The 25318-nt window shown below is 37.5% G+C and overlaps 2 protein-coding genes across 10 annotated transcripts in view; one reads left to right on the forward strand and one right to left on the reverse strand.

Moving 5' to 3' along the window:
* LOC136826069 (uncharacterized) overlaps positions 1-4592 on the forward strand; it is a 36958-nt gene extending 32366 nt beyond the window's left edge. Inside the window, exon 5 of the mRNA XM_067082975.1 lies at positions 896-4592. Coding sequence (XP_066939076.1) covers positions 896-4412 — 3517 coding nt within the window. The 3' untranslated portion in view covers positions 4413-4592. The remainder of the gene's footprint in view (positions 1-895) is intronic.
* An 8181-nt stretch (positions 4593-12773) lies between these two features.
* The window catches only part of LOC136826071 (cyclin-I-like), a 305385-nt gene continuing 292840 nt past the window's right edge, over positions 12774-25318 (reverse strand). For 8 of the 9 annotated variants that reach the window (XM_067082979.1, XM_067082985.1, XM_067082980.1 and 5 more), the window contains 3 exons: positions 24816-25019; positions 20694-21150; positions 12774-16883 (listed from right to left, as the gene is read on the reverse strand). In XM_067082979.1, coding sequence (XP_066939080.1) covers positions 16768-16883; positions 20694-21150; positions 24816-25019 — 777 coding nt within the window. In that variant the 3' untranslated portion in view covers positions 12774-16767. The remainder of the gene's footprint in view (positions 16884-20693; positions 21151-24815; positions 25020-25318) is intronic. The other variant, XM_067082986.1, reaches the window with a different exon arrangement.

Raw genomic sequence — 25318 nt, forward strand, 5'->3', positions numbered from 1 at the left:
AAATTCTTTGCTGGAAATACAGTTTGACCTTTAATGTAACACCAGCTGATAATAAGAGTAATAAGAAGGCTTCATTGAAATTATTAAACAGTTTTGCAAAGATTTATTGGTGGTAAAACAAGCACACACATGCAACCTGTGTCAAGAGCATTTCAGTGAACTATGCAGACATGTGCCAAAGTTTGAAAGATGTTGAATTATCTGTAGTTATGCCAGATTCATATATAGGCTGACAATTTTCCAGTTCTTGTTCTTGCCATAATTTAATGTCTGGGTTTGTGCAGATGCACAAATGGTCTGTGAGAAAACAGTGGTTTGTATAAATATATGTATTAATAAAAATGACACTTTACTGTAAACTTTCCTGATATGTAGCATGGATGCTTGAGAAATGCATGCATGGAAAAGAACATTGTTGAAACACACTGAAGCTTTTACACCAGTAGTGGAATTGTCTTCTAGGTGAAATTATTTACTGTATTTGGAAAAGTTATATGAGCTAATGCTCTGAAAATTAATGTATTACTGGTAATTGCCCAATTCTTTTATGTTGCATAAAATATTTTTCCATTTTTGTAAGTGCTGTGCATGATTTTCGGTGCATTAGTAGGTCTGGAATTGTATGTACCCTGACTTGGAATGATTTTGGTGCAGAGAATTATCTCAGTCTGTATATCATCACAGGAAATTTTCAGAGAGTACTGAGACAAAAAAAATATATACCAGTAGATCATTTTAGCAAATTTACTGTGTTAATAGATTGGCATTTGAAAGATGCAGAGATGGAAATCTTTTTTTAAGCTTAGTACCAAATAGATTTTTTACTTGAATGGCATACCATAATTTCTTTTATACTGTATATTTATGTTATTTACGTAAACTTAATTATTTACAGCATTCATGATGAGAAAGGTGGCAGTTTACTTAAGCTGTTGGAAGACTTGATGAAGCTTATATTGCATAGCAGTGGTAATTCAGAGGGAACCTCCATTGTAAGCGAAGCACTTGGAGCTTTAGTAAACCTCTCTTATAATTTGAAGAAGAGTGAGTACCATTCTTTGTCTAAAAGTGCCAGTGATTTACTTGATTCTGTAACAGAGCATGTTCTAGATTTCATTCATGAAAGTTTTACTGGGGACAGTGCAGAAAATACCAAAAGTAGAAATTCACGTGTACTCAATATTTATGAATTATTAATGAACAACTTAAAGGTAACATCACAGGCATTACAAAATTATTGCTCTTCTCAGCTCATTTATATGCTAACTTATCAGCCAAATCTACATGTTGCCAGTGTTTTGAAATCTCAGGAAAAGTGGAGATCAGCACTTGCTAACCCTGTGCTCTCATTGTTAATGCAGAAGTTGGTCATAGTTTTGGGCTATGAAGCAGCTCTTCATAGTCTGAACACTGTTGTCACTAATGACGAAGTTAATTGGGGGTGTGTTTTGACCCTCGTTGCCATTGCCATTAATAGTCACAAGTTTGCTGTTTCTCTGCTCAAGACTATTATTGAAAAACACATCCGCAAAGGCTGCGAGGAGCAAGATATGGAGTTTCTAGTCATTGGCTTCATATTTGCTCGTCATGCCAGTCAAGAGGGTTGTCACCTCTTTCCGTCTTACAGCCAGTGGTTTACTGGTTTGTTTGCCACAGAGTCAGGGAGTCCAGCATCTCATAAGCAGTCTTTTGTGTTCCTCATACAATTTTTAACAGATTTGGTTCCCCATGAACCTGTGTTTTGCTTACGGACCCATCTCACAAGTCATATTTTTGTTCCTAAAGGTTGTCAGACTTTGCTCCATGATTATTATAACCTAGCAAGAGCCCGCCTTCAAGAGATGAAGGATAATTTAGAAAGTCATACAGTTTCTCACCAGAATATGCAAGAAAAAGACAAAGTGGTTAAGGAAGTAGAAACTTGTATTGAGCAGTTTAGTCATACAGGGAAAATACCACACTCTGTGTTGGAGGCATCTATTTTTCGAAAGCCTTATTACATGTCCTCGTTTTTGCCTACCTTACTGGCACCTAGAGCACTTCCAGATGAGCCTGATGCCACAAGTAAATTCATATCCATTATGCATTCAACTGGCAAGATTCCTACCAACATGTACAAAGCTTATACTGAAGAATGTCAGAAATTTACATCAGACCTTCTCTCAGGCATATTCATTAATGTTGAAGAAGAAATGGTTGTAGAAGAACCCATAACGGAACTTTCCAATATCTTGAATGAACTGCCAGATGCCTCAGTCATCTTACCCATACTTTCTCGTATATCACACAAAATTGAAGAGATAACAAAAGCCAGCGATTTGAAGATGAAAAACAAAAATCACTTGGTTCTGAATCCCAGTATGTGTAATTTTAAACTTGTTTCTTACCAAGTAATCCAAGAATTTGTTAACACTTTCGAGAAAGTTTGTTTTAGTCAAAAACAGAGTGAAATAGTAATTACAAAACCTGACTGGATTCCACAGTTCCTATCTTTACTATCCTCAAGCACTACACTTCAGTTGTCACTTTTCAATTATCTCTTGTATAATTTGGAATATGGTCAGCACCACAAACTGTCAGTGGAAAAAGTACAAATTCAAGGAGCTTTAATCTCTGAAATATGTACTCTTGAAGGCTTGTTTAGTAGCGTTGTTGATTCATCAAGCGTGAATGAAAGTCCTGTTCCCTTTGTGAAGTTCTTCTTACTTAGATTGGAGAGAAATATGTCCACAAAGCAAGCATGTGTACATACGTGTTGTTTAATTAATTACTGGTTGCAGTGGCACACAGAAAATGGTACCGAGGGAAGGACTCTGTCATTGCTTCCGGAGAAACTGATGAATTTGTATTGTTTTTTGGCTCCTAGAATTAATTTGATTGTTACTGAAGAGGATGATGAACTCACTATGGCTACTGTATATTCATCATTAGATGGTCAGGGTGTTCCCAGTTATGCTAGGCTGTATTTTGACCAGATCAGGAGATCAGTTAAACAGAATGGATGGCTTTCACTTGAAAAGTGGATAGCTTTTGAACTGCGCACTGTTTGGGAAAAGACCCCTTTAGATGTAAGATTATGTTATCTCCAGTGCAGAGTCGAGCGTGATTTTATATTTTCTGGTATGCAGAATGACAGTGAAAAAAGAATTGCAGTCGGAGAAGTTATAACAAGCATTATCCATACATTTGTAGAAGGTGGGGTTAAAGATGAGAACAGCAGTGAAATGATCATGTTACTCCAAAGACTGGCTCATCTTTATCCTGATGCAGATATTTGTCTCCTGGAAGAGTGGCACTTTAAATTGAGAAAGAAATCCCTCAGTGATAAGAATCTGTTTTTATTTATCAATCTTTGTCGCTGTCTCCCTCCTCCTTATTTTTTACCATCCAAACGTATTCTTCAGCTTTCAGGCATCCTTGAGCAATTGGTTAATTTTCTCCAGGGTATGGATCAAGGCCTAGTGTTGAATTTGTGTGACACTACATACATAGTCTCATGTTTTTTACATGCTGCCAAAGATTCATGTGTGAAGGGCATTCATTTAGAAAAGTGCTTGCAGTGTATAAGAAGTGGTGTGATTTTTCATTGGGATTCATTAAAAAGCTTGTTTGAAGACAACATCCACATCATAGAAAACCATAAATGTTTAGAAACCTTTAAACATATTCTGAATGATCCTATTAAACACTTCAGTTGTCTTTGTCCTGAGGAAAGTGGTCTTTTAATACTTTCCCTGTGTCTCAAAAGTTCAAGTGTGTATGAAAAAATATCTGGTGAAATTTCTTCAATTAGAACAAGTTTCTTAAAATGGCTATTTGCATACATTGGCATTCAACAGATGCAAGGATCAGTTCCCTTCTTCCCAGAAGGTAATGATGCTCAAATTGTGAATGAAAAAGATGAAAAAATAATTTGCATCTGCAACAGAGAACTTCAGGAGTACTTGGCAACTTGTGATCCATTGAAGCTTGTGGAAGAAATGTTTCCCCCGGGGGGAGAGCCCTCGGTATCCTTGAGGAGGATGACTACTGCTTGTATTTTCATAGTACTTTTGGAGTTTGCTTCTGACAGAATAGAAACTGTAAAGAAAGCTGATAGGAACAGCTTAGAAGTCCAACTTCTAGAAATTCTTCTCTGTTGTCACACATATTTGGGGCAGTTTTTTGACTCTCATGAAGGAAGACATGGTGAATCGCCTAATACTTCTTTGGTAAATAAGACAATGGACAATAAAGATCTTAAACATTCCAGTGATTTGGGCTATATTTCTGATCTGTATCAGAGAATATTGTCTCTTCTATGTAAAATTCCATCAAATGTGTTATGCAATATATCTAAAGGTACAATAGCAAAATGTGAAGGAGAGTTGCATTCAACACTGGAGCGGAAAGTGCAGTGTGATGAAAATTGAGGTGATCCTCTTGTATATCTTGTATATTTTTATGAAAAAATGTGTGTGCTACTGTATTCAGTTGTGATTCTTTTGCATTTTACTTTGTACATACTTCAAGAGAGAAAATGCTGAAGTATTATTTTGCTACATTCTGTACCAAAGTTAACAAATGCAAATGATAAACAAGAGATAGGTGATTTTGCTGGTTGTCTTTTGCTAACCCTTTGTTTTTCTGCTCATAGAGAGGATTCTTTCAGGCAGTTTTATTTTCTACAGGATTTTATTAATATTTTGAAAGGGGTAATTCTTTTAAGTAAAAAATAATTTCACTTTTTTTTTTTTTTTAGAGACAAAAATGCACTTGACAGTTTGGTGATGATTGACTCAGTGTAACATACCTAAACAACAGCATTGCATTTAAAGAGATACCAAGTTATGTGAATCAAAAATTTTTTTTGAACCCAAATTTCTCCCTCAGGTATACCGGTATACCCTCACAAATACTTGTCTTTTTTTTGCTTCAGAGCTTATGGGCCAATAGTGATGGTTTGAGGCATAATAGCCTGGCCTTTATGGGCACCGTTTTCAAATTTTCTTTTTAATATTTCATTTTTTATCACACTTCAGAAGCCTTCTCTTATTTTACCATCTAATCACTCTAGATCCAGCTGCTTAGTTCAACTGCAGTGATATCCCCGTTTGCACATTTGAAGGCTTTTACTCGGTTCAATTTACTTCACTTATTTATCTTGCTGACCAGCCTTTTTAACTAAGTCTTTAATGTCTTGGTTATCAAGAAGGGTACCCTTACTGGCATTGGAGCTCAGTTTTGAAGCCAATAGTGGGAGCTGTGGCAGTCTTGTCAACCACCCAATAATGTTTGAACCCTGGAGGCATCAGTTTCCTAGCCATTTTGATATATCAAAGGTGGGACTACCGTTTAACCAGCCCATGGGTTTCAGGGGTGGGGACAGGAATCTCAGCTTCTATCCAGTTTGTAAGCCAAGATGATTAAAGTCGGGGTGACAGTATTCATGTGTTATCCTCAGTCTCACCAGGCAGGTTGGCCTAAATTTGAGTCACACTAATCATGTTGGTGCTATTCCGTCAGGGTAGATTAGGGATTGGACTTATGGGAGCGAGTCCTTGCTGGTGTCATTGGAGGAGAAATGAGCTCCTTGAATGGTCATGGAAATGTATTTTCAGTTAACATTTAACAGAATAAGTGCCAGAATTTAACTAAAATAAGGTCAAAACAGTTAGGTACAGGTATTTGGTAAATATAGTTAGCTGGAAAAGCACTTGTCTGTGTGTAATGAAACTGTAATCCCTCAATTACCTGGAAAGTCCACAGCACCACAGTATATCAAAATGAATAACAAAAAATATCCATGTGGTTGGCAACGCTGCGTGGGTGGAATGAGGCAATGGTAACTCTTTACTGTCACTAGCATACTGAGAAAGGGGTTATTTTGGGGGTGGTATGCTGGGGTAAGCATTTTTTGGATGGAGTGGGAGAGTTGGTTGGGTCTTTTGCTTCTTGAGAGCTTCGCAACTGTACTGGGCTTAAAAGATGCCATTTTACACGTCATCACACATTGCTTTGTCGCTTTTGAGTGTTTGAGAAAGATATGCCATGACTACAATATGACTACAGTATGGTGAAGTTGTTTGGTTGAGTGAGCACTCATTTGCTTGTAAGCTTTTGTGCTATGGCTCAAAAGCAGTAACATCATGACATATCATCATGTTTGTCGCCTTTGAATGGCTGATAGAGATACACAATGATAACATCGTAGGAGTTTTGTTCCCTCATTGGCTGCTTTTGAAGATACTAACATACTTTGTGGAAGCATGCTCCAGTTCTTTGTCCAGTTGTGCGTCATTTCTCAGTGATCACCTATTAAATGGTTGCTGTACGACCTGCATTGCAATGCTTTCCTTAAGTTTTGCAGCTTGTGTGGGTGCACCTTGCAGGTGTTTTATTGCTGTGTGTGGTGCTGTTGTGTATGGCCCTGCCACCTCTAAGGGGGCTAAGAAGAAGATGACACTTCAGAAGAAGCTGGAAGTCATAAAGAGAATTGAGGTTGGTTGATCAATGACTCATCATGGCTGAGTACGCTATAGCATGGCGTACTTTGCAGGACTTCAAGGCTGCCAAGGACAAGCTAAAGACCCATGCAATGGACTTTGTGAAGAAGTCATCCAGTAGTGAGGCCCACAAGGTGATGGCCAAAGCTTTTTCATGAGGAAATTGAACAGTTGATCTTGATATGCTTTTGTCAGCAGAGGTCAGCTGGGGTACTGCGCATGATGCTGAATTGAAGGCTGCATGGGATCACAGAACTTAAGGCATTTGAGAATTTACCGTTTTTGTTTCAAAATTCAACTTGGGCTTTCCAGCCAGAAGACTCGTGGTGAATCCTTGGATGCTTTTGAGGAGGTTTCAGCTGACATTAATGAAAAAGGAAGGTCTTGTTTTGAGTCAGATTTACAATACTGACAATATTGGCTTATTCTATTGCTCCTTGGCCAATAACACCATGGAAAAGAATTTAACTGCTCGAAAGCTTTAGAAACAATGCGTGTCTGCTTTGTTATGTGTACATTGCAAACCAGCCATAGTTGGACATTTGAAGCAACCACTTGCCCTGCATGGGTTGATGGATAGTCTTCTAGTGGTCTGGTATCATTAGGCTAAGGCTTGGTTCACCTCCAAGATTGTTTCCATTTGGTTCCACAGCCACTTTTGTAAAGTCATTTGTCATCAGATACTAGACCTTGTCATTGCTAGACATCAGGTGAAGGCTTTGCTTCTTATGAACAATGTGCCTGTGCAACGTACCACAACCTGGTTGGTTGGTGACGAATGTCATGTTAGAGTCAGGGTCTTTTTTTTTCCCTCCTAATTTGACTCTACTCATACAACCAATGAACCAAGTTGTTGTTATTTCAACAAAACGACTGTACTGGAGGAAGTTTTTGGAGGATGTGGTGGTGTCTGAGAAGGAGGTGGAGCAAGACTTGGATACATGGGTGAAGTTTGCCATCTACAAGTTGGCAGATGTTTGGAAGGACATTACCATGCAGAGCTTGGAGCAAGCTTGGTACCACATCTTGAAGGAGGCTAAGGCCTGATTAACTAACAAGGCTTTGATGTTGATGGCTTTCATTTCCAACTTGTGAAGAGACCTGACAACATTCCTGAGATGACATACAAGAGTGGCTGGACAACAATGGTGGCGATCCTGGCTTCCAGCTTTAGTCCAACAGTGAGAGAGCTGCTGCAGTTGCCACTGATGAGGTTAAAGAGGAAGCCCCTGAAGACAACAATGACACCAACTACAAGTCTGCAGCACACCCAACCCCTGGCTACAAAGACATGCAGAGGATCGTGGATCATTTCATCGACCTGATGGAGAACGTCAACGTTGACCACAGCTGTTTCTCCAAGGCCCTGCAGTTTGCTGAAGGAGCATGAGAATTGCACTGGCTGATTATTGCAAAGCAGAATTATTGTTCTTTTCATCAATGTACCCTCAACAGCTTCTTCAGATCCCCAGTCCCCATGCACCCAAGCCCTTTGCCTTGCACTTCAAAAACTGTCATTCTGCTTTGAAACAGAAGTGCCAGTTTCTTCCAGCCAGGAATCTGATGCATCTGCTGCCTCTTGAAGACCCTCTGGCACCTCAGCACTGCTTCTGAGCAATTTGCCATTTCATAACCAGTATGAGGAACAGGAGGCAGTGGTGTTGGAGGAAAGGGAGGACTCGTAATTACTGTTTTACATCCATACAGTACAGGAATGTAGTGTACATACGTTCCTACTGTAATGTTGGTTTATAAGCATGTAGATAGTCTTCAAGTTAGGTTTTTGCCAGCCTGGTGGGAGCATATATCGATTTGTAATACAGCATACCTGTATATTATTATTATTATCTTTGTTGTTATTATTATTGTTGTTTATTATTATTATTATTATTACAATACAGTATTCAGAAGGTGAACCCTATTCATATGGAACAGGCTAACAGGGGCTATTGACTTGAAATTCAAGCTGCCAAAGAATATGGTGTTCTTTTGAAGAAGTAACAGAAGAGTAATAGGAATACAGAGAGATGAGATCAGTTATTGGAAAAGAAAAAGTAGATTAACAATTAATAAATAACTAGATTAAATTGTAAGTAAATTGTAGAATACAAGGAGAATTGCTTTAGGGTAGAAATGCATTGTTCTAATGGTATGAGGAATGAAGGACCTTCGGAAGTGAGAAGTTTAACAGCAAGGCAAATTTATTACTGAATATTGGTGCTGCTGTTCAGCAAATCTGTTGCTTTCAGCATGAAAAGGGGATCAGGGATTAATTGTGGATGTGAAAGAATGAGCCTACCGTGACAAACAAACCAAATTCAACACATGGAGATAAAATCATTCAAATGACAATTACACCATTTTTGTTAAGCCTCACCGTGCTGCAGGTAAAATTTACCGTACAGCCGAGAGAAATTACAATAATTCCTTGAAGAGGAAACCTGAAGGAATTATTCAGCCTCATCTGTGTTGGACCAAATTGGCATCATCTGTCTTTGGGTCAGGCTCATCTTCCATTCCATCACTACTGAGAGATGATGGTAGATTGGTTACTGGCCCTAGGGAAAAGGCTGAACTGCTTGCTTCATTGAGTTTTTGAAGCTAAGCAATCAGCTGAGGATGCCCCTCTCCCTGATACTTGTCATCCTGAACCTATTCTTACAAAGTTTGCATTTTACTCCAGGGATGTAGGAAAATTCTGGATAATCTTGTTGGCTTGGGTGATGATCCTGATGGTTTCTTCCCTCTGTTTTTTAAAAAAAAGTTTCTAGTTTGTTGTCTTCCCAGATAAGTAGGTTCTTTAAATTTTTATGTCAATGTTGTATCTTTGCGGACGAGTGCAAGCTTAGTAATACTGTTTAGTGCCTGTTCCAGAGAGTGGCATATCTTGCAGACTGCACTAACTACAGGTCAGTACCTATTCTCCCTGTACTCCAGAGTTGCAGAAAAACTTATTTTTAAGCCACTATTGAAGTATGTAGAATCTAAAGGATTGGTGGCTGATAGTCAATACTGTATGCATATAGGAAGCAGTAAGGTACCAGCGATGCTCTTTTAGACTTCGACTTGCCATTCGCAAGGGAACCTTGATAGGGGTTTTGAGTGCAGAGTAATTCAAATAGATTTTAGTGCTACTTTCGATTAAGTAAATCACAGGGCGCTTATTTATAAGCTTCAGAATCTTGGAGAGGGTGGATATGTCGTAGGACCAAATGGAGCAAGAGCGCTGCCCTGTGGAACTCCAGACGAAATAGGTCTTGGTTCACTAAAGATCCCGTCTGCAGCAACTTGCTGCTGCCTTCTTGTATGGAAATCTTGAAGGATTACTTTATGGTTTCCTTACAGGTAGGCAGTAGCGAGTTGCTGCAGAGGGGTCTTTAGTGAACCAAGACCTATTTCGTCTGGAGTTCCACAAGGTAGTGTTCTTGGTCCACTGTTATTTTTAGTGTACACAAGTGTTATGGTTGTTGGCCTGGAAAACAAGATTGTTCAGTATGCCAATGATGCAAAACTTGTGGGTGTAGTGAAGTCTCCACTTGCAAGAAATGAAGCTGCCCTCAGCCTCAGTTGGGACATGGACTGGATCGTTAAATGTTGTAGTCGGTGGGGTGCGAGGCTGAACTCCAGTAAAACAAAAACACAGTTGATTAGCAGACCTCGTACAGATTTCTCTACCCCAGCCTCCCCTTCAAGTGGATGGAACATGGCTAAATGAGTCTGAAGCTTTAACTATTTTAGGTGTAACTTTTGACTCGTGTCTAACTTTTGAGAAACATCCACTGAAAGTATTAGCAAATTCTGCACTAAAGTTAGATATTGTTCATAAGGCTTCTTATAACAGGATAAAATCAGTGCAACCTGTTTTAGGTCATTTGTGCTTCCTTTAAGGGGAGCGTTTGATAAAATCGTTTTTCGCTAATAACTCCCGTGTTTTTTAATGAATCAGTTTCAAATTTTGTGCCTGGGTTTATTTTTGTATAGGGCAAAGGACTGTAACCATAATTTTCGTCTTCCGCCCCCCATTAGCTGGTAACCCCACCCCCCAAAAAATTTTTCAAAATGCATCTCCTCCATAACTTCTGCAAACTAAGAGCTCAAATTTACGTGGTAGACAGATATTATATATTAGAACAAAGTAAGAGAGCGTTTTTTTTTTCAATTTTTTTTCTCTTTTTTTTTAATGAATATTTTTCGTTTTTTTGAAAAAACTTCGATTGATTTTTTGGAAAAAAATTCTCCAAAAATTTTCGAGGGACAAAATAAAAAAAAACTCTCTCTTTGTTTGTAGACAATTTATTTAGCTTTCATTTGCTTTTTGTTTCATTGAGATCGGTGCATTCGTTATGGAGGAGATGCAGTTTGAATGTCGATAACTTTAGTTTTGAGATATCGGCCTTCAAAGTTTTATAACGATATGAGGAGCGTTTGATAAAGTCGTTTTTTCGCTAATAACTCCCGTGTTTTTTTAATGAATCAGTTTCAAATTTTGTGCCTGGGTTTATTTTTGTATAGGGCAAAGGACTGTAACCATAATTTTCACATTAGCTTAACCCCACCCCCAAAAAATTTTTCAAAATGCATCTTCTCCATAACTTTTGCAAACTAAGAGCTCAAATTTACGTGGTAGACAGATATTATATATTAGAACAAAGTAAGGGAGCGTTTTTTCAATTTTTTTTTTTCTTTTTTTATGAATATTTTTCGATTTTGAAAAAACTTGATTGATTTTTTGGAAAAAATTCCCCAAAAATTTTCGAGGACAAAATGAAAAAAATCTCTATTTGTTTGTAGACAATTTATTTAGCTTTCGTTTGCTTTTTGTTTCATTGAGATCGGTGCATTGTTATGGAGGAGATGCAGTTTGAATGTCGATAACTTTAGTTTTGAGATATAGATATTTTTGCTTCTCTGTGTATTTATTTGCTTGCTGTTACACAGTTTGATGTTTTTATGACATATTTGAAAAGCCAAAATATATAACAATAGACTTGCAAAGTAATATAACTTCGCTAAATGAAGCTAGATGAAAGAGTGTCAAACACGGCTCAGGTTGGGCAGCACGACGTTTGACTTAGTCAAGCTCTGAGCTGCTACTGACTGACTGTCTGCGTCACTGCCTGCCCTGCGGATTCTGGCTTTCGCTGATGTGTACTAGGTCCACAGGGTTGCCATATAACGCATTTAGATATTATTATTTCATAGCTAAAAGGAAATTACTACCGATATACTGACATTATCATTACATTATACGAAAAATGTAATTTTTCTATGATAGGGTTACTGTTTTTGTTTATAACTCCTAAACTATGGCGAATTTTTTAATAAAACTTTCTGAGAAGATAGTCAGGATATGTATGATGCCATATATAAAATATCTCAGAAAATTTTGATTTTTCGATTTTTTCGTCAAACGCTCCCCTTAATGGAACATTTTTCTCCGGTGTGGATGTCTGCTTCAGCCGAGATTTCTCTCTTTTAGATAGAGTGGTTCGTGGGGGTAGGTTTCTGTTTCCTAACAGTAGCAGTTATGACTTGGACCATCGACAGCAGGTCTCTTGTTTGTCACTTTTTCATAAGTTGTATTTCAACAGAGATCTTTCACTTTCACAATTGATCTCTGATCCTCTTTTCCTGCCGAGAGCAACCAGATTTGCTGAACAGCAGCACCAATATGCAGTTAATGTGTCTCGCTGTCAAACTTCTGAGTTCCAGAGGTCCTTTATTCCTCACACTGTTGGACTGTGGAACAGCCTCCCAGAGAATGTTGTGCAACTGGAACTCCTGAAGTTCAAGCGAAGATGCAATGCATTACTACCCTAATACGATTCTCCTTGTATTTTAATACATTTTTATCTTTTTATTAATTTATTTTTCTCTTCTAATAAGTGAAATCTCTTCTTTATGCATTTCCCTTTACCTCTCTTACTTCTTCCTAACAGACACCATATTGTTTGGAAGCTTGAATTTCAGGTCATTGGCCACTGTGGGCTTGTTCCATATGAACAGGTTTTACCTTCTGAATAATAATAATAATAATAATAATAATAATATTATTATTATTAATAATAACAACAAAATATAATAAAAATAAATAACAACAACAACCCAACTTTGGCTGTGTTCTCACTTAGAACATGTATAATTTCAGCTCTGTGGTAGAGTAACTAGACACGTTCACATTGTCGGCGTCAGCCTCCAGTTAAAAGGTTTGACCTTGGTACAACAATTCTGCTCTGCACTTGTATACAATATACACAGTGTATTGCAAAGGATAATAACTACCACTTCTTTTGAATACATAATTATCTTTTAATGGGGAAAATTTTCATACAAAAAGAAACTGACACTGGAAATAAAATGAAAAATAAATTGGTCCTCAGAAATTTGGCTACAAACGATAAAGAATTTTGAGAATTTGTACATCACTGGGTGGGGATAAAAATAATCAAATCCTCTTCTAAGTAGAACATCTTACGACTAACCAAATACTTTCAGTTGGCCAGAAACAGAAACCTATAGAACACTACAAATTCAAATGAAAAGGCCACATACAAAGTACTTCTAAATAGTAAAGAAGTTTATCATACAATCTAAAATAATTTTTATTGTACTTTTTATGAATGGAGATCATTATACTGTACACAGGAGGTATATATTGGTAACAAGCTTCCACAAAGAGGGAAATGTTTTGCACAGCATTTCCTAACATTAAAAGTAAAAACTTAATATTCCATCTCATTAAATAAATCAAGTAAATTCAATAATTGGAGTCCGTGCAAGTCACTGGGAAAAAGCGGGGGAAGAGAAAGTGGGTTAAAATGTTTTGGAATAAAGTTAGTGTTAAATTGTAAATATTAAACATAAGTTATAGGAATACATTAATGGCTAATTATTAGATAACTAAGCATGACCTTCCTTTAACATGGAAACTCAAATGTTTCAAACTAGGCAAAATATTTATAAAAACTGAGATTAAGAAAAAGTCAACCATTATGACCAATGTGACACTGCACAATGCTATCTCACAATGAGTGACTTTTATTTAATATATTCACCGTATCGTATTTAAAAAGAAGACTAGAGACATGCCATCATAGGTGGTTACAGTGATTCTCATTTGATAAGGATAGAGTATGACACGAACCCACAATGTGAAGTTGTAACTAAATAAACTGATTTAAAATGACTTGACCAAAACAACATAATGCACTACAGAGGGAACTTCAATAAAACCTACACACTGTGGAACCCGACTGTAAACTGTTCACATTAATAGCCCATCGTGTCTTTAAAACATCCAGTTTTACATTATCTCTACAGGCAACATAATGCATTTCTGTTTTAACGGTGTATAATGGCAGCACCAATCAACAGGATACTTGAACAAAAATGAAACTTCTAGAATGCTTAATCGACTAGCCAGGTTACATTTGTTCATAAACTGTTTTTGAGCAAATGCAGCTATGAAAAGAGTAACTAACCTACAGATATAAAACGAACACAAGATTAAATGTATATGTACAAAAGGGCCTTATATTTTATAAAATAATATTTCTTCTTTTTAAAAAATATACTAAGTAATTACTACATGCAGTTATGGATCCCAGTTTATTTCAAAGAGCACCCCCGTACAGAAAAACATAGCAGTTTCCCCCTCTGTGTAGAAGGGAGTGAAAGGTGTCTTTAATAAAAGATCATGGGCAGGGAATCTTTATAGCCTACACTTTATCCCTGTGAAATATTAACACAAACTAACGTTTCATGTGCTGAAGTGGTGAAAACAGGAAAATATACAAAATCATTAATTCCTTCTCTGGATCACATTTCTCTAGCTTACAAGTTAAATCTTAATTGGAACTGTCATAAATACAAGTACTTTCAAACATATTTCTGAGATACAGTGCTATCAGTGAGAAATTCCACTTGTTAATGGAATATACCATATGTACCAGTATCCTAAAATTTGTGTTCTAGAAGAATCCCTACCATAATTGTCAAAACTGCATTTTGAAGTGCAGTCAATGTTATATGAGGATGAGAAATTAAATCTAAGAACTGGCTCTTATAACATAACATACAGCTTGAAATACCTGTAAACTTATCCTCTTTTTGTGTTGCAAGATCAAGTAATACATTTGTAAGTGACAAAAGTTAATTCAAATGACCAAACTATGTTTAAATGGGTATTTGGAAATGTCTACCCCTGGTGATGTATTTGCAAGACCAGGTAGAAATTATGGAGAAAATGGCTTGTATAATTTTACACTAAGCTCTAGCAACATTGCCAAATCTTTTATGAAATAGAATTTCAGTTTTTTTTTTATTCCAAACTAACAGATTTTAAGACTTTACCTTACATTAGTATTAGTGTACTTCTTGAAACACTTTTTATCGAGAACCTAACAGGCCACACACATTTCAAATGTACATTCCTCTAGATGACAAAGACTACTGTAATTAACAGGATTTATGAAAGAGTTCCTTTATTATATAAAAATAATATAAATTCTTTTATTACAAACTATATTTTTAGACAGAAGAATAATAAAAATAGGGAAAATTATTTTAAGTAATGCAACATAAATCTCATAAAAATCTGTGGTAAAAGACTGCTTCAATGTCACTTCGTACTCAAACCACATTTACTTACCATGTCAGTGTTCTTTTGGCAAAATGACTTAGCACTCACAGTATACAGCTTGCTCATATTTATTGTGCAATTAAATTCCTGTGTAAACAATGACTCCCTTAGCACCATGTTTTCCTGTCATTATACAGTCCTTATTACTGTAAATAGAAAGCTCTGTACAAAATGCTACAAAAAACTGTCTTTACATGCATATTAAAATCATCCGAGGATCACATCAAGCAACAACATTACCATATCAATACTTTTAATCATCAGAATATAGATTTCTCCATCTTCAATTCCTCCTTTGTTTTCTAAGCAGTGAATCATGCAATTTTTCTGGGAATAACCTAGAATTATAATCATGAAACAACAATTCTAAAATATGTCTGCTTGAATGCTACAAAAATGACTAAAGATTCTCTTCCAATTAATCACCTCTTACTTTGTATATCACTTTTCTGCTGATGGTAAATATGAAAAAGACAATTAAACTTCATACCATATAAGATAAACTACTGAATTTTTATGTAACTTCATTGGAATAAAACAAATCTTGTGCACATCATGACTATGATATTTTTAAATGAGTGCGGTAACGACATTTTAAAACAAAGTTCTGAGATATCTGCAATAAATGCAAATTTCAAAGCAGGATGGTTATAAATTGTACCAAATATATACAGTTATGCTACTAAACATTTACGTATGAAGTATGTCTATTTATTTGTACCTTTAAAGTACTGTTGCACAACAGCACAATAGTGTATATTTCTTTCACATTCTCAGCAATTTACAGTAGTACCTTCCACGAGAACCTAACCTGTACAGGTATATCTAATGGCATCGGTGACACAGGAAGCACAATGATGGATGATGACTGCTATCTCCTAATTATCACCTAAGCATTTTGTACTCAATCTAATGATTGTCATTTTGCTTTAAAACCCACAATACATTTGCAAAGCGATATATACAGTTCTAAATTCAGACATGTTCTCATGACTTTTCTAAATACTTAGAGCACATAAATCCACTGTTTATTTTCATAAGGCTTTAACATATTAAGTATTTAAAGGCTTTCTCACTTACCTTTCTTGAAACTGAGAATATTCACAGCTTGTGCCAAGTACTGTACAATAAATGCTTAAATCATGAAACACCACCTGCTGACATTAACATAGTTGTTGCAAGGAAACATTATCTTATAAATTGTGCAAGTACTTTTTCTTTCCTGCAATATGCATTACCATATTTGTAGCATTTAAAGCAGTCAGAAAGCAGACATAAACTCTGTATGTATGTATGTAGATGTTCAGAATATAGCATAGTTTACATACTTTTGCCATTTTCAAATTGGAATTTTGCACTAAAACATGAAAGACAAAAGATGAAATAATTGTTATTATGAATGGCAAATGCCATAAACACTGTTTATGGTTCTAGTCCACAAATTTTACAATGATTTCATCGGTGGGTGAACTAAAAGGTAATCTTTGTAAAAGCTAATTAAAAATTGTAAAATTATTCAAGATCTGAAAATGACTGAGATCAGGCAAATGTTAGTACCAAAGAGTGAAATACTGAAATATGAACTGCATTAGTCGATACCCTAAATGTGTAAAGTTTAATTTCTGAAAACTTCAGAGAGATTCAAACACCAAGGGCTTGAGTCAAAGGAGTAAGGTGCAAACGCAACACTTGGGCATATGTAAGTGGACGATATATCTGCTCTGTTACTTCCTGAGCATGTTGCTGCCAACACATATCTGCAAGTAAAAAAAATCAAATTTTTAATCATTTTGTATTTTTCATAACATACAAAAAACCTGAGGCCTTTGCATTAGGAAATTCTCCTGCGCAAGCTGGAATACCGGTTATGAAAAAATTCTGTGCAATACGATCAAGGTATGGTGGAGTAATACATAGCATGGGGCCAACGAGTGGGCAGAGTCTCATCTCGCTTGCCCCCAAGAATCGCGTGATGCAGCCAGTGATCTTCTAGCCCAGGGAAAACCAAATGAGGGGTGGCTGAGGTGGGCCACTAATGTAAAGGCCTCAGGTTTGTATGTTAGGAAAAATACGAATTGATTAAAAATTTGTGATTTGTTCCCATACGAATACAAACCTTTGGCCTTTACATTAGGAGACTTCCTTATTGGTGGGAGGAAAAGTAAGTGAAGACAACTGTAGGTCCAGCTCACCTGGGCTCGCTTCTTGACCATTGTAGAGTATAGGAAAGAGTTGAAAGACTAACTAAGAGGAGAAAAAGTTTTCCTAGTAGCCAGACATCCGGGCTTTTGCCACGAAGGGAATAAGATTCTACAATGTGCCAAGAAGAACGGGAGGATTTGTATCTACTGTAAAAGCCACAACAGGTTATCTACCTTGATCTATAAAGAGAATACTCTGTTTAAAGAGGGCAGAACAGCGTCACTTCTATTTCTGAGATTAGCTCGTATGAAAAGTAAAGAAAAAGTACGATGTCCACCTCACCTGTATCTAGAGAAATCCATGCTGGAGATTGTTTTTTCACTGCCTGCTGGGAGCCAGAAGAAAAAGAAGGGAAGAAAACCCTTCCACACCAACATCCAGACTATATACAATACGCCCAAAAGGGGCACTCGTAAGTTAAACAACTTGTTGGGCAGCCACCACCCGGCCCAAGGACAAAGTGTCCAAGGACCTATAAGCGACGTCCTTCAGGTAAAAAGAGGTAAAGGTGGTCTGATGATTCCACATACCAGCACTAAAAATTCTTTGAACCGATAAATTCTTCTCGAAAGCAATGGAAGGGCCAAACCTGACATCATGAACCCTAGGTTGTAACTGGCTGTCAACTACATTTAAAGCATATACACTTCTGATAACCTCCCACAGCCAGAAGGAGATGGCATTCTTGGACACTTCCTTCTTGTTCTGGCCAGTACTAACAAAAAGCCTTCGACACCCAGGTCTGAGGTACAGAGTCCCTTTTAGATAGCGTAGTGCCTGAACTGGACATAAGAGCATTTCACTAGGATCATTACCAACAAAATCTGCAAGGGACGGAATCGAGAAGGACTCAAATCTGTCATTGGGAACCGGTGGATTCTGAGTCCTACCCACGTATTCTGGGACAAATTCGAAAGACACTAAACTCCAGCCCCTTGAGTGTTTTTCCTCAGAAGAGAAGCCATGAAGCTCCCTCACTATCTTGGCAGATGCTAAGGTCAGTAAAAATAGTAGCCTCAAGGGTTAAGCCCTATCTGAAGAACCTCATAAAGGCTCATACGGGGTGCGAGTAAGGCTGCTAAGAACCAGTGTCAAATCCCAGTTAGGAGGTTTGAGTTCCCAAGGGGGGCAAGACTGCTCAAAACTTCATAAGAGCATAGAGATCTTCCATGAGGAAGAAAGATCCACTCCTTAAGATGAAGAACCAGCCCTAAAGCAGCCCGTTAGCCCTTCACGGCAGACACAAAGAAGCTTTTCCCTACGTAGGAAAATAGGAAAGTCAGCTACTTGCTGAACAGAAGTTCTGATCGGAGAGAAACCCCATTGACGACACCAATCACAGTAGATTGCCCACTTCACCTGGTACAAGGCTGTTGACAATTTCCTAAGATATCCAGACATCTCTGACGCTGCCCTGCGAGAAAAGCCTCTTGCTTGCAGGAGACTGGATAGTCTCCAACTGTGAAGAGACAGGGGCTTGACGGACTGATATCTTTCGACATGAGGCTGGCAAAGCAGATTGTGCCAAGGAGAATCTCTCTGGGAGCTTCTATCAGCAAAGTTAGGTGGTCTGGGTACCACTTGGCATGTGTGGCCACAAGGGAACTACCAAAGTGATCCTGAGTTTCCGGGAAGACAATCACCTGACAAATCAGGCAAAAGGGTATAAAGCGTAAACGTCTTGGTTGTCCCACAGATGTTGAAGGGCGTCTTCCGCCACTGCCTAATGATCCGGAACTACTGAGAAGGATACTTCCAGTTTCCTGTTGAAATGGGTAGCGAACAGATACACCATCGGTATCCCCCCAAAGGAGAAACAGCCTTTCTGCCACTTCTTGGTGCAATGACCACTGTCCCCAAGACTTGACTTTGACGACTCAATTTGTCTGCCACTACGTTCCTTTTGCCTGGAATCAGGCAGTTGTCATAGAGATAGCTGCATTAGTCATTCATGAAGATGACATCGACACAGCAGAAGAAACGTTCATAGAAATAGAAGAGGCGAGATGGGACAATATCAGATGAGAAAGCAGTCCCCCCAACCGTGGTTCTCTGGGGAGGACTAAGGTCAACCAATACTTACAGCAAGTGGCACCATCAATGTTCGAACCCGGAGACAAATCACAAACCAAATCTAGTCCCCAACCATGGAGGGAGGGGTGTCCTTAACCCGATCCCCCCAAGGAGCAGGGAGAGAAATGACAATAGGATCTCCTGACCCCTCTTCAGAAACATCCACTGAGGAAACAGTAGACAAATGTGAAGGGGTAAATTCTTCCAAAGAAGAAGGCTCCGGGAAGGAGAAAAGGAACAAGAAGGAATGGTGTCGTCTGCCGCCTTCGAAGGGCTGAAACCCTCCCATGGCTGAGCATTGCCCTTCCTCTTGTACCTCTTCTTTGACTCAAAACTTCATTACTCAGGAGACCAATCATGGCATTCAGAACAGGGGCTACTTACATTGCACACATGAAGCCTACACCTGCTAAAAGTCACATGAGTATCAGTTTCTTAGCACTAGGCTTAGGTAAATCATGGGTTTGCATGATGATGATGCAAACATATACACAAAAAAGCACCACCACCACTCAAACAGAAAAAAGAACCAATGCAAGTGGAATGGCAGGAAGTGAAAAAACTGGCTTTGATGAGAGTTGAGCAACTCAAGAAGGCCGTTAAAAGAAGACTGGCTGCGTCACGAGATTCTTGGGGGCAAGACCTTGATCGTATTACACAGAATTTTTCCATAACCGGTATTCTAGCTTGCACGGGAGAACTTCCCAATGTAAAGGCCGAAGGTTTGTATTCGTATGGAAACAAACATATCAAAAGGATAGACTGCATATGTACAAAAAAAAATACAGCAAAAACATTCTACTAACTGATATTTCAAACAAAAGGTCATGTAGCACTCTTCAATGCCAAGTTATGATGAAAGGAAATCTTGCATTACTTCAAAAATATGATTATCATATTAAACTGCTAGTCTCAAATCCATTCCCAACCCGAATGCTTTTAGGTAAATTTTTTTTTTTAAGTTTTACTGTCAAAAGCCAATAACCATATATTTTCTATCTAATACATAAATAGCCTACTTTATACAGCATGTTAAAACTGCTTTACAAAATTTTCCCACCTTGAATTAGCTGCTACAAAAGACCAATTTAGAATTAGCTGCTTTAGTGAAAAATATCATTAGGTGTCCTCAATGGGAAGGACATTGAAACTGATATGCAAACTTAGGTTTGTCCACATTGCAAAAATAAACAGGAAATCCTTTATGTTCTCACATATGTGAATTTTTAAGAATGATTGCTGGTCTGAAGATTTTTACATAAAGCACTTCAAGCTAACCAACTGAAAATTACCTTCTTTTTTGACAATGAGATGACGGATGTCAGGAAATTCTGGACTCATCGGGGAAAAAACAGGTGATCTGAGGATGCCTACTGGTTCAATGAGAGGTCCTTCCCACTCTTCTCCAAGTTCCATGTCCTCTTCCTCTTCTCCTTCTTCCGACAAATCCTCAAAAATCTTCTTGGTGGAAATAAGTGATATCTTGCATGGGATTTTAAATGCCTGCTTCAAGCAGCTCCTTACAGCAGATTTTGATTTAAAAGTAGGTTTAGTTTTCTTCTTCTTCTTTTTCTTCTTATCACATGTTATGGTCTTATTTCCTGGACTAACGCTTGCTTTTAACTGAGTACAGTCTGCCCGAACAGGAACTGGAGAAGCATACAGCCGACGAATATCGTAATAGGTGTCATCTGATTCATCTGGCTTTTCTGAAGTGGCTTTGTCTGACACAACTGATGTACTGGCAATCTGAGATAGGAAATATACCAAAAGATTAAATAAAAGAAAATGATTTGAACCTGCAATGTAATCTGTTTTCCCAAAATGAGTCATGTATTTTTTCGGCTCTACAGTTTTTGCAATAAATAAATTGGTCTCAATGGAACTACCCTATATCCGAAAGTGTGCAACTGTACAAATATTTCATCACAAATAAAGATGATTCTGTTACTCCAACAAGCAAATCTTCATTTCTAAGTGTTGTGGTAATGCTCTTCTTTTCTCTCATTTTCCTGAGCTCCAGGTTTCTCCCATGGCCTCTGCTGCCTTTAAAGAACAATTTATGTCTCTGTATTTTCATTTTTATGTTTAAGTAAATACACAGTTTATAGTACAAAATGAAATCAGTATAAGAGTTACAATTTAAGAGAGAGGAAACTGTATCTAGCATGGAGATGGTCAAAATGATAGCATGGTTAAGCAGAACAATAGCTTTTGCCGTATAAGAATAACAACATATTCAAAGGAAAGAAGTTTCCTGTGCAAAAGAATGAGGTCACCAACCAGTTTAGATATTAACCGTACCTATATTAAATATTTCCATAATCATTATCCTGTCAACTACTTAATTTTACTTGCCAAATTCTGTATCGTATATGGAAAATCACATTTTGTTCTGTCTCATGGATTTTGGATGCCCCTGAACTAACTTACTACTCTTTGCTGGTAAAATTTAAATGTAGGGTGAAATATACACTGAATAAAATAAGAATTGAACTTTACTCACAACAGATATTAGGAAGGTGAAAAAAGAAGGGCACTGATTACTTCTCTCCAGCCTCCTAAATATGTCTGGATCATGGGTGGTCTGGGCAGTTTAATTATTACTCTAACAGAATGCATTATAAAATTTTCTAGTTCCCAGTATAACAATGTGTCAATACTGTTAGTGAATACAGATAATGCAAGGTGCCAAAAGAAGTTCCTAAAATCAACTGACGAGAGGAATATGGTCAACATAACAATGATAAATAAGGTGACATCAACTTTTTAAATTTTGTCTTGATCGAAAGTAGATGGGGGAGGCATTACCTCACCTGAAGGCCTACAAATGAGGGCATGCTAATATTATCAAGCAATACTGATGCCCTCTGGTTATATACATCACTTCCTCATGCCACTATTAACTAATCTGTTTTGATGAGTCAGAGGAGGAGGGAAGAGATGCTACTCTTAAAATTACAGCTACTTTCAAGGGGCACCGAATCTCAAGTGATATCCATCTAAGCCTTAGAAACCAACAGTAGGAGGGAATCTAAAGCACTGAGTACCATTAAGATGAAATCAGCATATATTTACTCATAATTTTTATTGAAGGTGTCATGTTGCTGTTTTGGGAAGTGGTCCATTAAGCTTTGAACAAGTTTCAAGTTTTACAAATTGTGAACCTTGTTGTGATCATAACAGATAAAGGAAAGCTGAGGCATAGGCTGAGAGCTGAAGTTATGATAGTAAAAGGAATATATAAATATAATGATAACCTGATAAATTGGACAGAAGATGGTCTTTCATGACCATGTGCTTGGAAAAAAAATAGATGCCAAAACAAAATATGTAAATTTGATGTATTTAAGGACAGAGATAAAGAGGGTATAAATTTATACTTTGTCTATTCATTTAATATTTAATTTATACTTTATCTATTCATTTAATAAAGTAAATCTGAATATATAATCAAGGTTGGAAATCACCTATATCTCCCCCAATCTCTGTCTTCTCATTTTTTATGAGTTCATGTTGTATTTGTCCTTTGTGCAGCACCTATCTTTCAGAACCTTTACTTCTTGCACACAAGGTGGTGACATGCCAAATTTAATGGAATGATCAATCTTGCTGATCACCTTCAAAACACGTAGAATGGCGAAAGGCGTAAGCCTCTATATATAAATGGATACCAAAGACGTCTTGCTTTATTCAAGGGTGCAAGAGGGCAGCAGAACAGTGCCAACTTTAATAAGTCAAGAAAAGAAGGACTGTGATCAAGCTTCTTCAGAGGTTGAATGAACAAGTCAGGGTGCCAAGAACAACTGTCCTTATCTCCTGACTTTTATCAAATGAATTGTTTACAATTACATTCATCTTGCTAAGGATGTGTCTGGTTGGCCAATGTACTGATTTTTCTACCGTCTACTCGTGTACCTGCACTGCAATGGAGCAGATGAAAGGACACTAGGCTCTTTGTTGACCATGACACTATCGTGGTGTCATTGCTATCACACCATAGAGTGTCTATCTTTGGATCTTGAGACTCTTGAAAGTCTAAAGAGGACAGTGCACAAGCTCCAAGATACGAAGCATAGGAGCCTGCTGCCCTGGTCAATGTTTCGAAGAATGAAGAATCTCTGGAGGAGGATAGTGTAACTGCTGCATAATAAACACTTGATCCATGTACTTTCTTTACTGAATTCACTATTCCCTATCATTCCTGTCAGCCAATTTATTTTTTCCACTAAAATCCTACCTAACACTTTTCCTAGTACAGTATTCCATGTAATGTTAAGAGCCTATAATTGTTACTAACCTCTACTGCCTTCACATTTACACAGAGAAACACTAATTCCTCTCAACCCATCGTTTAGAACCTTTTCCTCATTCAGACATAGCTTTCACCTCCAGATCATCCATTAAATCCCACTTTCAGCTTACAGCAGGATCTCACCTGCTATTCCACCAACTTCTGGCAGCTTTCCTTTCCTCTACCAATTTTACTGCTCTTCTTACATTCTTGGTCGCCACTTTCTTTCACATTTACACTGACCCTTTCCCATCTTGCATTATTCAAATCAGCCCATCTTCTATTCCCAGCATTTAATAAGTCTTTGAAATGCTCACTTTATTAAGCGAGGACTACATTCACTTCAGATAACATCTCCCCATCTGCATTCTTTATATCCAAGATAAACTGGAACTGACATCCCTTAGGAACAAGTTATTTTTCTTTCCTAATAGTATTTACTAGGCTTACTATTAAGCTTTCATTATACACTACCTCCTTTTCACTTACACCTCAACATTTCTCCCATTTCAGTCCCCTTTACTGTACTACACTAGAACTACACAAACACCTCATCTCCTTAGTTTCTACCTTTCCTCTTAAACTTGCACTCACCTTCTAAAAAGGAGAATGACTCAAGAATCTTATCATGTACTTAAGCTTTGGTGTTCATAGGAACTAACATTCTCTTTCAAACCTTTTTACAGGGACAAAGTGACAACTTCCATTCTTCTTCTATTGTACATACTGTGAAAATCATTATTCTGTTTCCGTTACTTTCATCTAACCTCATGACCGTTCCCTTACATTTGCTTTCAACTTTCTCTCCTCTCTCCTCATAGACACTTGAATATATTCTTTTGTTAGTCCCCGCAAGCACTGTGGCATCAGCAAACACCAACAGTTTCACATCACTCCATCCATAAAAATATTAGTCCTTTTGGTTGGGGGGTGGGTAAAAGTTTAATGGTCTATTCACTGAGACACTGAACTCAGAATAATATAATGGTTTATATGGCCTTGAAAAATATTGAAAGTGGCTTGACAGTGGTTTACAAAGGTGCAAATCCCAAATTTATGAAGGACTGAGAGAAAAAACTAGCGCTCTTTTTCTGATGAACCAAATACACAGTGTCCTTACCTTCTCACATGCATAAAGTTTCTTGATATCCAGGTATAGATCTTCATCAGGGTCCATTGACTGAGCCACTTTGCGTTTGTTGGGCCTCGAAGGTGATGCTTTGTAACTACCTTGCTGAACTGGTAAGTCATTCTTGGTTAAACCTAATTCACCCAAAAGATCTTGCACTAATTCTCTAGCATTAGCCAGCTCATCATCGCTTGCCTGCCAAATATGCACATTTTGAAAGATTCTTACTACTTCATTTTCAGCTTGTTAAATTGTTGAAATATTTTATACTAATATGCACAAGCAAAAGAGACACACAAGAGAGATTCAAGGTAAAGAAATTATAAAATAAAAATGAGTTTCACATATACTGCACTAAAACAGCACCTGCAAGAACAGACTGGTTGTTACTAAATTGTTATAGGTGATGGACAGTGGTGGCTTGTGAGAAAATCTTAGCCCTGATGACCAGTTGTTCAATAGTGTTGCCTTGCTTTTAATGGTTGAAAGGAGAC

Source organism: Macrobrachium rosenbergii, chromosome 40 (genome assembly GCF_040412425.1).
Source record: "Macrobrachium rosenbergii isolate ZJJX-2024 chromosome 40, ASM4041242v1, whole genome shotgun sequence".
Taxonomy (NCBI): Eukaryota; Metazoa; Arthropoda; class Malacostraca; order Decapoda; family Palaemonidae; genus Macrobrachium; species Macrobrachium rosenbergii.